This window comes from Camelus ferus, chromosome X (genome assembly GCF_009834535.1).
Source record: "Camelus ferus isolate YT-003-E chromosome X, BCGSAC_Cfer_1.0, whole genome shotgun sequence".
Classification (NCBI taxonomy): domain Eukaryota; kingdom Metazoa; phylum Chordata; class Mammalia; order Artiodactyla; family Camelidae; genus Camelus; species Camelus ferus.
The window spans coordinates 67,134,468-67,153,226 of record NC_045732.1 but is presented as its reverse complement, the minus strand read 5'-3'; the positions used below and the strand labels follow the sequence as shown (position 1 = coordinate 67,153,226).

The following is an 18,759-nucleotide window of genomic DNA, read 5'->3' as shown; positions in this document are numbered from 1 at the left end:
TTGCCTTTGATAAAAAATTTACTATATATTGCTACATTTGGACAATGACCTCTAGCCATCTGCTTTTACTACTGATAACTCATTTCTGGATAAAATATTTTGTCACAGAATTGAATACTTGTTTTCTTAGTATTGCGTCATCTTTAGATTGCTTTAGAACTTGCGCTTCAGTAACTTCCCTTTCTTATTGAGGTGGGAAATTTCTTTCTTTTTTTTTAAGCATTTTTTTTTATTGAGTTATAGTCAGTTTACAATGTTGTATCAATTTCCAGTGTAGAGCACAATTTTTCAGTTATATATGAACATACATATATTCATTGTCACATTTTTTTCGCTGTGAGCTACCACAAGATCTTGTATATATTTCCCTGTGCTATACAGTATAATCTTGTTTATCTATTCTACATATGCCTGTCAGTATCTACAAATTTTGAACTCCCAGTCTATCCCTTCCCACCCCCTGCCCCCTTGGCAACCACAAGTTTGTATTCTATGTCTATGAGTCTGTTTCTGTTTTGCATTTATTATATATATATATTTTTAGATTCCACATATGAGTGATTTCATATGGTATTTTTCTTTCTCTTTCTGGCTTACTTCACTTAGAGTGACATTCTCCAGGAACATCCATGTTGCTGCAAATGGCAATATGTTGTCATTTTTATGGCTGAATAGTATTCCATTGCATAAATATACCACATCTTCTTTATCCAGTCATCTGTTGATGTACATTTAGGCTGTTTCCATGTCTTGGCTATTGTAAATAGTGCTGCTGTGAACATTGGGGTGCAGTTGCCTTTTTGAAGTAGGGTTCCTTCTGGATATATGCCCAGGAGTGGGATTGCTGGGCCATATGGTAAGTCTATGTTTAGTCTTTTGAGGCATCTTCATACTGTTTTCCACAGTGGCTGTACCAAACTGCATTTGAGGTGGGAAATTTCATACAAGGTATATTGAGGATGACAAATCCAGACAAATTCCGCCACATGAGCCCTTGGGTCCTCTGGTGGTTTCAAAAATAGAGACTAAGATCAATAAGTTTTGATGGCATAAAAGTGGAATGTAGCTTTCAGCCACAGTGATAATGTTGGCATTCAGCAATACATTTCCAGGAAATTATCAACTTTACAAAAGGATCTGGAGATTTAAATAAGTAAGAGTTAGGGTTGTAGTTGAGACAAACCAAACAGCTGAACATTTCATTTGATTCCAACTGCACAGGGTATTAATGTAAATCTGTTTTCACCCAACCAACTAGTTTTTTTTTTTAACATTTTTTATTGATTTATAATCATTTTACAATGTTGTGTCAAATTCCAGTGTTCAGCACAATTTTTCAGTTATTCATGGACATATATACACTCATTGTCACATTTTTTTCTCTGTGAGTTATCATAACATTTTGTGTATATTTCCTTGTGCTATACAGTGTAGTCTATTATACAATTTTGAAATCCCAGTCTATCCCTTCCCACCCTCCACCCCCCTGGTAACCACAAGTCTGTATTCTCTGTCTGTGAGTCTATTTCTGTCCTTTATTTACGCTTTGTTTTTGTTTGTTTGTTTGTTTTTGTTTTTGTTTTTTAGATTCCACATATGAGCGATCTCATATGGTATTTTTCTTTCTCTTTCTGGCTTACTTCACTTAGAATGACATTCTCCAGGAGCATCCATGTTGCTGCAAATGGCATTATGTTGTCGGTTTTTATGCCAACCAACTAGTTAAAGCACACCTTCTAGTGTCATATTTAGGAAGATGATCAGTTCTGTTACAGAGATAATTCTCAGATCTGGTGTGTTGGTGTAGCAAGAGTAAGTAGCACATGGGGACAAAATGAGGTGTTTGCATCCTCTCCCTTCACCCTGCCACCACCATACTAGAATTTGCCAAGACTAATGTCTTTATTTTAGCCAAATAGATGGGGCACAAAAAGGCACATTCTCCCACTACTAGCTACATTCAACAAAACTTCCCCACACACTCTCTTTTCCAAGCTCTTGGTTCATGCTGTTTTCTCTGCCTAGGATGCCAGGCGGGTAATATAAATTGATGAAATTGGCTGAGTATAAGACAATAGAGAGTGATGGGAACTGTGTCATACTGCAGATACAGATTTTGCAAACTCTTTCATAAAGGGCAACTACTGCTGGGTTCCAGCCAATTGCCACAATGATGCCCAAGGTTGATAGATTTTCCAACCTTTAAAGAACACCCAGAAATTAGGTTTTTATGTGTAATCTCCCAGTTCCAAAATTCTGGCTACAATTTTTTATAACCATAAAGGTCAAGCAAAATTTGTTATCAGTTTATGACCTGGGACCTAGACAAATCCTATACTTTCTTCTTTAAGACCAAGTTTTGGTGCTGGGTTTCTGAGAAGTCTTCCTCCACTGATCTATCTGTTCTTAAGTTCTACTATATTTCTAGTGTCTTTCGTGCAATATGGTATCTATCAACTCTTTTGTGTGGTACGATTTGTCTCTCTTACTTGACTGCAATCTCCATGAAGGCCCTGAATACATGCCATTTCTGTATAATGTTTCAGTCATACATATACATACATATAGTCCTCTTCATATTCTTTCTCATTATAAGTTACTATAAGATACTGAATACAGTTCCCTGTTCTATACAGTAGAAACTTATTGTTTATCTATTTTATATATAGTAGTTAGTATCTGCAAATTTTGAATTCCCAATTTATCCCTTCCCACCCTCTTTCCCCTCTGGTAACCATAAGTTTGTTTTCTATGTCTGTGAGTCTGTTTCTGTTTTGTAAATAAGTACATTTATGTCTTTTCTTTTTTCAGATTCCACATATGAGTGATCATATGGTATTTTTCTTTCTCTTTCTGGCTTACTTCACTTAGAATGACAATATCCAGGTCCATCCATGTTGCTGCAAATGGTATTATTTTATTATTATTATAGCTGGGTAGTATTCCTTTTTTTTACATTTTTTTATTGAGTAATAGTAATTTTACAATGTTGTATCAAATTCTAGTGTAAAACATAATTTTTCAGTTATACGTGAACATACATATATTCATTGTCACATTTTTTTTCGCTGTGAGCTACCATAAGATCTTGTGTATATTTCCCTGTGCTATACAGTATAATCTTGTTCATCTATTCTGCATTTTAAAATCCCAGTCTGTCCCTTCTCACCCCCTGCTGCCTTGGCAACCACAAGTTTGTATTCTATGTCTATGAATCTGTTTCTGTTTTGCATTTATGTTTTTTTTTTTTTTTAGATTCCACATATGAGTGATCTCATATGGTATTTTTCTTTCTCTTTCTGGGTTACTTCACTTAGAGTGACATTCTCCAGGAATATCCATGTTGCTGCAAATGGCGTTATGTTGTCGGGTTTTGTGGCTGAATAGTATTCCATTGTATAAATGTAACACATCATCTTTATTCAGTCATCTGTTGATGGACATTTAGGCTGTTTCCATGTCTTGGCTATTGTAAATAGTGCTGCTATGAATGTTGGGGTGCAGGTGTCATTTTAAGTAGGGTTCCTTCTGGATATATGCCCAGGAGCAGGATTCCTGGGTCATATGGTAAGTCTATTCCCAGTCTTTTGAGGAATCTCCATACTGTTTTCCAGTGGCTTTCCTTGCTTCCCTCTCCCACTCTTAATGATTTAGATGTCTTCTTTTACAATTTTGTGTTTATTCTATTTTTAATTCATGGTAGTTATCACCTTTCCAGTTATGAGCTTCTCATTTCTGTAGCATCCTGCTTCTTTTCTATTTAGCGTGGACCTGTCAATATTTCTTTTAGCGTGGGTTTAGTGCTAAACTCTTTTAGCTTTTGCTTGTCTGTGAAGTTCTTTATCTCTCCTTCTATTCTAAAGGATAGCCTTGCTGGATAGAGTATCCAAGGCTGCATCCTTTTTTCATTCAGAACTTTGAATATATCTTGCCACTCCCTTCTGGCCTGTAGTGTTTGTGTAGAGAAATCAGCTGAGAGCCTAATGGGGGTTCCCTTGTAACTCACTCTTTGCTTTTCTCTTGCTGCCTTTAGGATCATTTCTTTATCCTTGACTCTGGCCATCTTGATTATGATATATCTTGGTGTGAGTCTGTTTGGGTTCTTCCTGTTTGGGACCCTCTGAGCTTCCTGTACTTGGATATCTGATTCCTTCTTTAAGTTTGGGAAGTTTTCAGTCATGATTTCTTCAAAGACCTTTTCAATCCCCTGTGTTCTTTCTTCCCCTTCTGGAACCCCTATTATGTGTAGATTGGCACACTTTATATTATCCCATAGGTCCCTTATATTGTTTTCATTGTTTTTATTTGTTTTTCTTTCAGCTGTTCTGCTTGGGTGCTTTCTGTTGTCCTGTCTTCTAGGTCACTTATTCATTCCTCTGCATTATCTAGTCTGCATTGTACAGCCTTTCGGTCAGCTCTCATCTCAGCAAATGGGTTTACTAATTCTACTTGGTTCTTCTTTATAGCTTCTATTTCATTTTTGACATATTTTATATCTCTTAACACTATTTCTTTTAGTTCCTTCAGTACTTTGATCACTCCTTTTTTGAAATCTTGATCTAGTAGGCCATCAATGTCTATTCCCTTGATCGTACTTTCAGGGGTTTTCTCTTGATCTTTTAATTGGGAGTGGTTCCTCTGCTTCTTCATATTGCTCATATTTCTCCGGCATTGTGGCTTAAGGAGTATCAGTTATCTAGTCCTCCTGGAGATGGTGTGCTCTTAATGATTTTATCAAGAAGTCTTTGTGTCTTTGCCCTGTTTCACAAACTCAGCTTGCTGTTTCCAGAGGCCCTCTGTTGGTGCCCTCATCTGTGCTGCTCCCAGTGGCTGTCGGCTAGCAGATCACGCCCCCTCCCAACACTGGGTCATGTGCTGAGCTTTTACCCGGTGGGCGGGCGGGTCATTCCCCCTCCCGATGCCACAGTCAGATGCTGCACTTGGGTGAGGCAGGTGGGTTGATCACGCCCCCTCCCAGCACCATGGTCAGGTGCTGCACTCCTGCCAAGAAGAGGGGTGGCCGCCCGCCCTTCCCCAGTGCCGGTCACTCTGCTGCTCTTTGCAGCTGCCCGCTCCACCTTGGGTCGGTGCTCCCAAAGTGGGCCCGGGGAAGACCGTGGAATGGCCTCACCCCTGCTCTGTGCCAAATCTCAGCTCCTTGTTTGTCTTGGCGGCACGAGTTCTCTGAGGTGCCAGGGCAGAAAGATCCTATCTGCCTTGGGCTGTAAACAAGTCTCAGTCCTGCCCAGGAGGTTGCGGAGCCCCCGGGTGCAGATTCAGGACTCGGTCCCGCCCCTCCCAGGCACTGCACACAGGAGGAGATGGTGGCTGTGGCTGTGCCCCACCTCTCTTCTTGTGAGAAGTGCCAGTAATGGCAGCGCAGGTCTAAGGAGACAAAGGCTACAGCACCCCTCCTCCCAGGGCACACCAGCCGTGTTGCTTTGCTTTTTTCACAATTTATGGGGGACCGAGGTGGTTCTGCTAAGTATCCCCTCCCAGTCACGGCACACAGCACCCTGCAGTCCCCCAGGGCTGCCTCAGTGCAGCCGCCCCAGTCCTCTGCCCGGCTTGGGCAGCCTGTCCCAGCCCCAGTTGCTGGCTCGCATCTTGGGCTGGGTGTTGCGGGGACCCTTTGTGACCATTAAGTCAGTTCTGTCTGTCAAGGGGTGCTCGGGGCAGATCTGAGCCTCGGAGTCTACCCCTCTGTCCCGCTGGCCTCTCCATTGGAGAGGGGAGACCCAGCAAACTAGCACCAGTCCTCCTTTGCCGCTCCCTCCCCGTGGGATCAGTCCCACACTGTTTTGCTTTTTCTTTTCTCCTACCAGATTTTTGGAGTCTTTGTCTTTCGAAGAGGGCAATGTTCTCTTGGAGTTCAACAGGTGCTCTGGTTGGCTGAGTGGGTCCGTGGATGTGAGTTTTGGTGTATTTGTGGGAGAGGGTGAGCTACAAGCGTCCTACTCTGCCATCTTGCTTCTCTCTCTAGCTGGGTAGTATTCCTTTGTATAAATATACCACAACTTTTTTATCCAGTCATCTGTCGATGGACATTTAGGTTGTTTCCATGTCTTGGCTATTATAAATAGTGTTGTTATGAACATTGGTGCATGCATCTTTTTAAATTAGAGTTTCCTCTGGATATATGCCCAGGAATGGAATTGCTGGATCATATGGTAAGTCTATTTTTAGTTTTTAAAGGAATCTCCATACTGTTTTCCATGAAGGCTGCACCAAATTAGATTCCCACCAACAGCATAGGAGAATTCCCTTTTCTCCACACCCTCTCCAGCATTTATCATTTGCAGAATTTTTAATGATGGCCATTCTGACCTCATTCACCAAACTTTTATGAGCACCCATTATAGCACCACATCAAGTGCCATGGGCTAACATTTTTTAAAAAATGTACCTCTGCTCTTGAGGAGCTAGCAGTCACATGTTGAATCCAAATGTACAAAGAAGCGCTATAAGAAGTCAAAGCTACAGTCTTCCTCAAAGTGTACTGCATCACTTTCACAAGACTATTCTAAGATAGCACTGTCCAATAGAAATGTAACATGAGCCACACATGAAAGTTTGTTTTCTAGTAGTCACGTTAAAGAAGCATAAAAAGAAACAGGTGAGATTAATTTTAGTAATACACTTAACCCAATATACCCAAAGGATTATCACTTTGACATGTAATTAATATTTGTAAATAATTTAATGAGCTATTTTACATGTTTTTGTATTGTCCTCTAAATCCAGTGTGTATTTTCCTCTTACAGCACATCTCAGTTCAGACTAGCCACATGTCAGGTGCTGGAGAGAGTTGCGGCTTGTGGCTACTATATTGTAAGAGAAAGGGATATGCCTTACCTTACTGCCAAAGTGGGGATTGATAAACGTCACATCCTCCGAAGTCAGTAGAATTCTGTTGGGCCCTTTAATCAATTGGATTTTATTTATACGACGTCTGAAACAAGCATAAAATTGGAGGGTCACAGGATGCTGGAGGGTTTGCAAAGCAGGGGTAAATTTGCCCTATGCTAGAAGTTAAAAAATATACAAGATAATTGAAAGAATAAGCACACATGGAAGTTTACCAGAGTATAGGCAGCAGAGAGACAGCAACCCTGGTCCTCATAACTTACAGAGTTACAAAGACCAAAAGAGAAAAGTAAGACTGCTATTAAAGAGGTATCAAAAGGAAGGGTGCTGCATGGGGATGGTATCTCAGACTAATCAAACGGTGATTCCACATCAAGGACACATTCAAAACAACATCTCTGAATACTTTTAAAGAACTCCACACCTTTTCTCATATGCCATACTATATATTCTAATAATACCAGGGCCAAGAATCATTAGCCTCCATTTTAAAGGTACGAAAACACATTAAAGAAACAAAACAAAATTAAGCAAATTATGTGAGATCCCATAGCCTGAGGCAGAGCTGAGAGTCGAGTCCTCGGTTTCTGGCTGTGGGCCCAGATTTCTGCCCACAAGACCATTTGTCTTACAAAGTTGCATCTATGCGTTGCCAAAGCAACAGGTTGAAAAGTGGAAAAAATCAATCAGTTGGTTGCTTTGTCTACATGATTCCAAACAAGTGGGCTGACTGGGTTTTCTTTTTTCCTTTGACTGAATCGGTCTCTTGTCTGAGCATTACATAGACACAGTTTAAACCTGATTCTCTCCAAACATGCCCATTAATTTGCAGTGAATACAATTATTTCTTACAAATCAATTAGTAGACACACAGGAGTTTATGATGTCTACCCACACAGCCAGGTAGGTCCTCAGTAGAGCTGACAGGGAAACTTGAGGACCTGGAGGGAACCTTGGATTAGTAAGTGTGGTTGTTTTTTTCTGTTTTGTCTTAGGGGCTCTGATAGCTACAGTTTGGCTTCACTTTTTTCATAACCCCTTAATGGTCACCCCGTGGAATGTATTAAAGCTGAGAGCCACAATGGGTAAAACAACCAGTGAATGCTTTGTCAAGTTGCTCTAAGAAGTGTATAATATCACTGTAGCTCTAAGTACCAGCAACTCAGTCAGTTTTTTCTCAGTGATTCCACTGATTTGTAAACAAACAATTAATGTGTTTCTAATTGTCTGCCAACAAATATGTTCCTTATCGCTGTGGGAGCGGCTGCCCTGCAGAGAAAATTAAAAGAGCCCTGTAGTGAATTCTTGGGTAGAGCACATGGATCTTTTGGCAAAGCAAAGCATCACTCCCTAACTTATCTATTTCATATGTGTAGTGAATTGTCTTAAAGCAGGCACACCTGTAAAAATAATCATGCCACAAAATACACTCTAGTAGAAAGAAAACTGGACTCCCAACCCAGAGACCTGGGGTGTAGTAGCAGACTCTGTCATTAATTAGCCAGATGACCTTGGATAAATAATTTAACCTCTTCATTCCCCAGTATCCTCATCTATCTAGCAGGATAATAGTCCTTGCATTACCTGCTTTATAGAGTTGTTTTGAAAATCAAATGAGATAATATATGTGAAAGTGCTCTGCAAAGCATGAAGCACTATAAAGTATAAGAGCTCATTATTATCATTATCATCATTAGTATTACAAAGCATGGGAGAGCTTTATAGAAAGGCGAGGCAATTTGGTTCAGAGTAGGGAGAAAGGAGGAGTTCAAAGAATCCTTTGTTTTGGGGTGGTTGGGTTCTTTGCACGCCTTTCTGTCTGGAAAAAAAAAAAACTTAAACAATCAAAACACAGAGAAAAGGAAGGAACAGAGAGCCACTCTCCTGCAAGTAATCACCATCTATTACAGAAACTCATCAGTCGCTCAGCTCTTCTGATTGCAGCCATGGTGGGCAGAGAGAGGGAGGAAAGCAGCAAAGAGAGGGCATCTTTTGTGCTTTGTTAACTGAAGAACCAAGGCCCAAGTGACTCTGGGAAATGATGTGCCTCTCTCCCTTCTCTGAGTTTTCTGTGACCACTTGAAGTACCAATTGTCTCAAACTCATTTTCCTCTCCAATCATTTTTCTCTCTAATCATGTCCCTCTCCAATCATTTTCCTCTCCAGTCTTCTTTGCCCTTCAGCCCACAAGCTCCAAACAAACCCCTCCTCCATGATTTTTTTCCTTCCCTTCCTAAGAATTGAAGGTTGGGCTCTAAGTCCAAAGAACCAGTCCATTCAATGGGAAAGACCAGTGAGATCAGTCATGTTGGAGGGTGAGGGGGCTGACAAATAACATAAGCAGCTGAGTGACTCCATTTTCCACCTTGACATAGGATGTTTGGCGTTGGGGAGCCAAGAGCTTATTACTGTTCAAATCTCCCTGGAGGGGGGAGATTTTAATTGGATGGCATTTATTTTCACTAAGTAGCTATCTAATGATGTTAATTAAATACTTTATTCTTTGGCAGCAGCTAAAGACATTAAATTTCTGTTCTGAACAGGGATATGCCACAGTCACACAGAAATTAAAATCTTCCTTTAAAGTACTATCTTCATCAAATGTGCTTTAACAATTCATAAGCTACCTACTACTTTGTGTAGCTTTATCAAGTTTCTTATACCAGGAAGATTGGATAATAGTGGTTTTTCACAGCAACACTAACATAATAAACACTAAGAGTCACACCTGTTATAGTTTCAATCCAGAATTTCACAGACTCATTAGAATATCAGAGCTGGAAGAGCTCTTAAAGATCATCTAATTCAATTCTTTCTTTTTACAAATAAGAAAATTCTGGCCACGATAGGTTTAGTGTCTTGTCCAAATTTAAACAGCTACCTAATACACTCTAGACATGTTTTCTTGGAATTTGCAAAAATAGCTCCACTCCATTCCCTACCAATTTTGTGTCATTATTGTCAGGACCACCCTTACAAAAAGATAACAAAGGTGTGGCTTGCAGGGTGGAAAGAGAAAAGTGGGAGGGTTGTGGCTGATTTTGTTTCTCAGTTTTCCCAAATCATTCTAATATGGGGAGAGCCCAACTGTCAAAATGCAAAGATTATAAGAAAGAGGTGTCATATTAAGCTATCTTCAGCCATTTATTCCTGATCCTAAATTAGTTCATCAGAGTACTTGATCATTTGGTATTAAGGGGTCTGATGGAGAAAGACAAAGACTTGATGACAATGATGATGTTGATGATTAGCTAGGGTAGCTTTTGCCCAAGGAAGAAGGACAGTAAAAACCTAGAATTTGATACCCTGGGCAAAAGGTATGAGTCAAAGTGAGGATCCTAGGTTCCCAAAAATCAGCAGGAGAGTCCCATGTGCTTGAGAAGGAGTTGAGATTTACCATTTCTTGAGCACCTACTGTGAGTCAGGTATTGTTCTAGGTGCTTTACTTGCTTCAGTTTATTTAATTCCCCCTTTACAGTCCTGTGAGTTAATATCACTATTCCTAAATTTTGGATTCTAAGAAGCCAAAGTCTGCCTAATTCTTGGAACTTGTTAAAATATCCCAACTTCATACCTTACCAATCCATACCATTTGGGGAAGGAAGTGGTTATAGGAGACTCTGCCAGTGGAAAAGGGAGCACAGATAAGGAGTAGGCAGGCCCTAAAGCACTCGTTCTCTTATTTCACGATAGTGTTGAGAGCCAACACTGACAACATAACTGAGGAAGTTATTCTTGGCATCATGAAAACACTTCACTGTAAATTGGGCCAATAGGAATGGTAAATCACTATGGAACAAAGAAAATCAGAGGGCCATGTAATGAGGCAATTGTACTGAAACATGACTCCCAGAAATCAATATTAACAATGCTATTATGGCCTTATATTTTTATATAAAAAATGAAAAATGTACCTTATAAAGTAAGCAAATCCATTAATAGACAGCAGGGCTATAAGCAAAGCAAGGCAGACCATCACAGCAAAGGCAGGGTTGATACCTGCAGAGAGGAAGAGGAAGGAGGAAGAATAGCATCAGAAGGAGGCTGTAAATAAAGGGCACCACAGAGTGACTCCTCATGCTTTCTGGTGATTCTAAAATCAAGCCACATCTACCTAACTTAATTCCATTTTCCTACACCACAGTCTGTCTTGTTGACTTTATGGACACAGAAAGCAATTTAGCTGTTCTGAAGCAAAACCACTCACCACTCTGACAATAACAAATCACATGAATTAAGGCTGACCTGGGTGTTTTTTGGAGAAAAAAGTCCACGAATGGAAAACTTTGAGTATCTTAATTTAAGTTGGACAGCAATAGAGTTCTTGAGAATAAGTATGTTATCTCACCTGTGAAGGGTATTATGTTGCCTTCATAAAATAAAAGACCTTTAAATTCACCTGAGCCCATAGACCTCGTGAGTTATAGATGAAAAACATAGCACTTGTCTGTCAAGGGTGACTGGTTTTGGTAATTAGTGTTTTCACTAGGATGTAAATTGTACTCTAGAAAAGCCACACATTTGGATAGATTACTAAGATTTCAGAGGGAAATATATGATGACACAAATGAAGAGGTAGCTGGGTATGTCATGCTAAAAGAAAATAGAAATCAAAGTCTATTTCAAATAGATGCATTTGGTTCTAGAAAAGTGTGGTGCACACTGGCATAGGAATAATACAGATCTTTCCACCAAAGTACCCCTCTGGTTCTCAGAGATTTGATGGAGTTTCCCCTCTTTCACAAGCTAGAGGAGTTCAATCAGTCAATCAAACTGCAAGTATTTATTGGATGTCAACCATGTTGGGTGGTTGAGGGGCAGAAGAATTATTAGCTATGGTCCTTGCCCTTAAGGAGTAGTCTTTTGGGGAGGAAGAGACAGAATCAATACATGAGAAACAACTGAAAAGCAATTTTGTGCTAAGCTGTGAGGTATAGACTTAGCTCAATGGGAGTTCAGAGAGGAGAGAGTATAGATACATTATTTCTGTGGTGGAAACTGAGTGGCAGAATTTGGATACATCATGGGAAGGACAGGTGAATTTTCTAGCAAGGAAAACAATCACAGATCATAGCCTACAGAAGACCAAGGAGAAGGGTGATGCTTTCTTCTTATTAGAGTAACCTCTTTGGAAGTGGGGTCTTTTTAAAATGGGAGTAGGGGTAGCTTTTAAATTGTGGAGGATTATTCATGGCTGCAAAGTACCTCTCATTGTCCTTATTATTTTAACTTACAGACAGTGCCAAGATGTTTACGTCACCTGAATGCAAATAATTGATTCTATGAGTGGTCTAATATTAAAATATGCCTTTCCCTAAAGAGGTTCCCTGTAACCCAAGCTGAGCCAAATTGACTACCAGTTATTTTCTATTCCTTACCTCCTCGGCAGATCTTCCCTTCTGCAAACCAGCATTTTGCATCTGCTCGAGGGGGCCTGCCACCAGGGAAGTGAATGGGGGTCTCTCCGAACCGTAGCAGCTCCATCTCCATGTCCACAGTGTAAGTACTGTGGAGTTCCCATTCTTTCCAGTTGGTGTCCAGGATTACATATTCGGAAATTCCATTTCCATTTGAATCTGTCCTTATCAACTGGTTGAATCCATAGAACTGCATGTTTCTGGAATGCTGAACCAGGCTGGCAGCACTAGCCCGTCCATTTTCTTTCATAGCATTATTCATGGCTTGTGCGATAAAGTAAATTGAATTGTAGATGGTTCCAAACAACGGTGAAACCTATTTTTAAAAATTACAATTATCTTGAGCCCTAGTCGCCCTAGAGCAATCGCAGAGTGTATTCCAAGCCTGTGTTCATTATTATGGGCTGCACGTCTGAGTGGAGGTGAGCTATGAAGACCCAGAGGAAAAAAAAACAATTGTTTCTGAGGACTTGCTTGGTTTCTCCCCTGAATTTTCCTGTTTTTCTCCCCCAGGCCTTCACATCTTTAAATATATCAAATATGACAATTTTATGAGCAAACCAAGTCCTACACAATATATTTTTATGCTCCTAAACTAAGAAAGTGATTTAGAGTTATAAAGGGCACTAAAAAACCAAGTATGAAACAGACAAGAGGCACTCAAAGGAAATTGACCAGGTTAATTACTGGTGCATTGTGCATGGTAAAATCATTTGACTGGCACTACTAGAGTGGTAGGTGTGTGTGGTAAGACTGGAAACAATGTGTCTCCGTAGTCCATGTCTGTGTCCTGTTTTAGTTCAAAATGGCTATTTTCCCAGACACGTGCTCCCCAGAGAAAGTGAACATAGAATACAGTTTTAAATACATACCCCCACATGTACACATGCAGACATGCATACTGACACATACACACCCACAGATACAGAGTCAAATGTAGTGAATGGAGAATGTCAGTTTTAATCAAGAAATCCTATATCCTATTGGCGTGCAAAGTGGCAAAAGTTTGATGAGAAGTCACTGTAAAGCAGTAAGGCTACTACAGTGGACAGCATGGCTCTTTCTGCTACATAAATATGGTAAAAGCAACAGCATTTGCGTACTGTGCCTGATGCCCTGCTCATTAACCTTGAAAGTTTATTTTTGGAACAAACCATATATCCTTTTCCCAAAAAGGTGGGGAAGAAATGCAAATGATCCCTCCCTGCTTCTTCCCACACTGGCCATGGCTCCATGGTTTTTCATAACATTTCACTTCTAGGATGGAGTTCAAGCTATGGTCATGCCATTTTACTGAGCTGCAGGGAAAGCTGATACTTACTACTTTGGTTTTGCAAGGTCTAGAAAGCTATCCTCCTGTAACAATCTTCATCTGAATAAAAGGGTTTAAAATTGAGTGAATCATTTTTGTGTTGGAAATACAAGTCAAGATGCAGAGAGGTATAGCAGCTAGCAAGATACTGCCATGGCTTGTTAATGTTGAGTAGAGGGTTTTCAACCCTGGCTGCACATTAGAATTACCTGAGGAATGTCAAAAATACTATGCCAAACACAACCTAGCTAACAAAATGAGACACTTTAGGTTAGAGATCCAGTAATCAGTATTATAAAAAGCTCCCCAGGCATTCTAATATACATACAGGGTTCAAGACAAACAGTATAAAAGACACACTGACCTGTGGTCTATTCCTAATGCCAGGATGTTGGGCAAGTCACTTATCCCCTCTCCCTGGGCTTCAGTTTCTTCTTCTCGAAAATGATACAGAATTGTGAATATCTAAACCTTGGGGATTATCTGGTCTAAGTAGATTATTTTCTAGATCTGAAAGGGAGACTCAGAGAAGTTAAGTGATTTGTCAAGGTTGGTTAACAGACATTTGGTCTTGTTCAAACATCCATAAGACATTTGGTCCACAACAAAAGATCCTGGAAATCTAATCCTACCCAAAACATGCATGAGCATATTTGGTTCATGCCAAATGGTTTCAGACAGGAACAAATATCAAAGATATTTTGGCATGGACCAAATGTCTTATGGATGTGTTAGACATAATTAAATGAACCTGCATCTATCAAGGACACTTTGACGTGGATCAAATGTCTTATGGACCAAATGTCGATGGATGTTCTGGTCAGGACCAAATATTAAGGACATTTGGTGTGGACCAAATGTATTATGGATATTTGGAACAGGATCAAATGTCCTGTAAGGGTCAAGGTCCCTCATCTAGGCATAAAAGTAGGACTAGAATCCAAGTCTCTTGATTCTTAGTTTATTTTAGCATTCTTAATTGAAATAGATGTTCCTTGTGGCCCCTTCTAGTTCTGAACTCCTATGAAACTTCGCAACTCTTGGCCTAATACAGGAAGCAGACAATTTTATTTGGCTTATTTATAGGTTCTTCTTCACTTCACTGAACTTTTAACATTGGAGTGCCCCACAGCTCAGTCCTTGGTCCTCCTTTCTATCTACACTCATTCCCTCGGTGATGTCTTCTGCTCTCATGGCTTTAAGTACCACACTATGCCAGAAATCTCAGATTTATTCTTCTAGCTAAGACCTCTTTCTTAAATTCTAGACTCATATAACCAACTGCTTACTTGATATCTCTATTGGAATACTAAATTTCAATGTATCCCAAATCAAACTCCCAATCTTCCCCTCAAATCCTCCTGCTCCATTTACAATGAGTTTTCCCCATTTTTGGTAAAAGCTACTCCATTCTTCCAGTTGTTCAGGCCAAAAACTTTGCCCCAGATAACAGAGCTAACTAACAGCAGAGCAGAAGTCAATATCTCAGTCTCCTGAGTTTTATTCCAATGATCTCTCTTCACCACCCTGCCTTAACACGCACTATAGAAATAAGCATGGTGAGTGGATGACATGTGGTGCCACCAAGGCATCTACACTTAGTTGCCTAGCACACACTAACGTCCCTTTAGGGATTTTCACTGACTCTCCCTCTTGACATTCTCAGATGCTCCATTTAATTGTATTTAGGGTTTCTGTAAGAGTCTGCCTGTTTTCTGGGGCTTTGGTAGGTTATGACAATAAGTGAAGGCTGGAAGGTAGAGTATCAAATCAATACTAGTAAAACAAATGAGTGAAAAAACCAGAGGGCAGCAAGCCCCTGAAAGCAGGGAGAATGCTAGTATTCTGGTTCTAAAGGCACAGAGCTTTCTGAGAAAGAGACTGCGTCCAACCTACAGCCAAAAGCAAAGACTGAAACTCTCAAAAACAATACCCTTATCTCTGAGTTGACCCATTTCACAGGGTTGTCAGCTGATCAGGCTTTGCTGCCCTTTTTGCTCTCAGATTGACCCCTGTTAGGGCTGACTGACAGCAACTCCCCAAGATGACTGAAACCTCATGCTTGTTCTTCAGGATTCTCTAGTCTCCACCACATATCACACACAAAGACATGCACGCTTGCACATATACAGCCACAAAAGTATGGTAGAGGGACTTGAAGCTAAGGGAAAGAGCATAGCAGTAGTAACAGCATTCAGTTGCTAAAGAGGGGCTGTCACAATGGCCCACTCTCACTATGAAGGCTTGGATTTGTGGTCTAGCTGGTTTGTGTTGCTGGTTTACCTACTGTGTCCTTCAGCAATGGGAATTGCCCCTTCCCATAAGCCAAAGGCACACTATGTTAGCATTGGTAACAAAAACTCTGTAGCTGCAACTGCTGCAAAAGAAGAGAAGAGGTAGAGGGTGGAGCAAGGGAAGTAAGGATGCTCTTTACAACCCTCTGTCCTGGCTTCTGACTATAGTTCCAAAGAAGCAAGACAGGATTGGCAGGAACTTCAGTCAGACAGATGACCTTGTTATATCACAGCCTAGAATGGGAATATAACTGATGACTCAGTCTATTGGCCTTATCTAAACCTGAATGAATGAATGAATGAATGGCAAAAAAAATGAATGATAATTGAAACTTATTTTTGATTATTATTCAGTGACTTGCTTGCTCTACCCTAGGCTTTTTAAAGCTTGTATCCAAGAGAACAAGGTCTGGGTCAGGAGCAGTGATATTTGTATTTGTTCATTTTAATGGTTCATGCTGTCATTAAGTTGACTATCATCATTTCAGATTTACTGTGCTTGAAGGACACAAAACTGGTTTCTAAACAATTTTGTCCTTGGAAGTGTACATTAAAACAAACCTGGCTTGGCAGCGAGGATAGAAATAGTTCAATGGTAGAGCTCATGCTAAGCATGCTCGAGGTCCTGAGTTCAATCTTCAGTACCCCCATTAACAACAACAAAGTCATACCTGGCTTGGAAAGCATCACTTGAAGGACAAAACTGCAGCATCACCTTTGAACAAAAAGCCAGGCGCATATAGAGATCAAGAAACCAAAGGGTAATTGAATTCCTGTTATTAAAGGTGATACCTCATATAATATGTGATCTCAACCCTTAGACTTAGTCAAGAGATGGTGAATAGCCCAATTTATTTGATTTGATACTTATGAATGTACCACTCTTATTTTATATAGAATGATGTGCAAAGACAATTGAAGCCACTGTGAGCTACAGGCAACCTTTTCTGACAACCTGTCTAGTGGGCCCCATCCTGGAATGCTCCAGTCCTAACCATATCCCCTTTACGCTGCCAAGCACCATATTTACAGTAATGGAAAACAATAGGTGCAGGAGCTTAAGGTCCCCCAGGCTTGCTGAGAAATCCAGAGGATTTCCTTCACTTAGCCAAATACGACCACATTTGGGAAAATTATCCAAAATGTGCTCTAGCAACATGCATTTGTAGCTAATAGAATTTCACTGAAAGCAAGCATTGGGAATACAACTAAAGTGAAGAATGCAGGAACTAAAATCTTATTTTAGAAGTCTTTTTTGTGCCAAAATATAAAGGTACAAAGTGATAATATTTGCCCAGTCATGCTGAGACCAAATTAGGAAGATTGTCATTGGTGTCCCACTCCCTAATCTCTCCATTCTGATTTTTTGTTCTTTTTTCACAGGTCCTCTTAAAGCCCTATCATCTCCTATATTAGAGGAAAACAATCCAATAAACCCATTCAAGTCAAATTATTTGTCACTTGGTAATGTTACTTTGAGTAAAGCTCTAGACATGGGACACACTCTGATTTTTTGTTAAAGGCTAATGTGTAGTTAAATGATTAGGTTCTGGTACTTCTGGTAATAGACTTGGGTTGGAATCCCAGCTCTGTCACTTTCCAGCTGTATGACCTTAGAAGTTACTTTGAGCTTCAGTTTTATCGTCCATAAAATGGAGTTGATAATACCTAATTTGTAGGTTTGGCCTGAGTATTCAATGGGATCATTTATGTAAAGTACCTGGTGCAGAATAAACACTGAATACATGATAGCTGCTATTGTTTGCATTTCAGAAGAGGAGCACAGGGCTTTGGCAATATCATGCTGGCAGTATAGTGCTGAAGTCCCTTGTCCCAGTCTTGAATTTGTGACCAACAAGTAATAAAGTCCCAGTTTTAGGCCCAGTGCCCTTAGCACCCTGAAATGGTAAAATTGTTCCCCTTCAGTGGGGGAAAGATCTTGTTTCTATTTTGTTTTCTGTTATATCACCTGCAGAGTACCTAGCCCATTGTATAAATGTAAATAACAACATTAATAATAATAATAATAAACATTTATTGAGGAATCATTAGGTGCCAGGCAAGCCCTTTATGTGTATTAACTCATTTAATCTTCACCACAACTCTATGAGATAAGTACTATTATTATTCCTAATCTAAAAATAATGAAAAGGAGATACAGAGAGCTTAAGTAAATTTACAGCAGTCTGCCTTCAGAGCTCATGCTCTTAACTACCATGTTATTTCTGAGCTTAATAAATACTTGCTAAATTAATTAATGCACTGTGGTAAACCCACCAATAAAAGAATATCATATATAACCTCTTGTAACTTCTTTTTTTTCTTTCATGACTTCCTGATTAAAGATAGCAAAATCAAGATTTTTTCCTTTCATTCTCCTCATCCCAAACATCACTCTCAAACAACAAGGAGAACTAGAAACAGAAATAATAAACCTCCATCTCTGATGGTATTAGGAGACATCTGTAATCCTGAACCACAGAATATGAAGATAGAAAGCTGCTACAGGAGTGGAAACTGATTTAGCAGAGTGGAGGGTAATTAAATCTAAGTATCTAAAGAGGAGAATATTGGCAAGCAACAAGCAGATTTGTCCCCTAAGAATCCCAGAAAAGTTTAGGAATTAGAGGCACCATGTACTATTGAAGTGGAGATGAGACTGAGCACCAAAAGAGGGATAGCTGTTTGAATGTCTGTGTAAGGAGCATTTGGACATCTGCCATTCCCACATCTACCAAGGAGAGCCAGATCTCTGCAGAAAACAGGTTAAACCGATTCAGAGCAGCTCCAGAGCTGCTGGGACACTTGACCTTAAGGAAAGTGAAAGTGAAGTGGGCCACAAAAAAGAGTGATGAAGTTAAAGTGTTCA

General features: G+C 39.9%; 1 protein-coding gene across 6 annotated transcripts in view; it reads right to left on the bottom strand.

Annotated features, from left to right (window-relative positions):
• Positions 1 to 18,759, bottom strand: part of GUCY2F (guanylate cyclase 2F, retinal) — a 130,697-nt gene that overhangs the window by 59,560 nt on the left and 52,378 nt on the right. For all 6 annotated transcript variants that reach the window (XM_032474743.1, XM_032474742.1, XM_032474741.1 and 3 more), the window contains 3 exons: positions 12,246 to 12,600; positions 10,782 to 10,866; positions 6,856 to 6,952 (listed from right to left, as the gene is read on the bottom strand). In XM_032474743.1, coding sequence (XP_032330634.1) covers positions 6,856 to 6,952; positions 10,782 to 10,866; positions 12,246 to 12,600 — 537 coding nt within the window. The remainder of the gene's footprint in view (positions 1 to 6,855; positions 6,953 to 10,781; positions 10,867 to 12,245; positions 12,601 to 18,759) is intronic.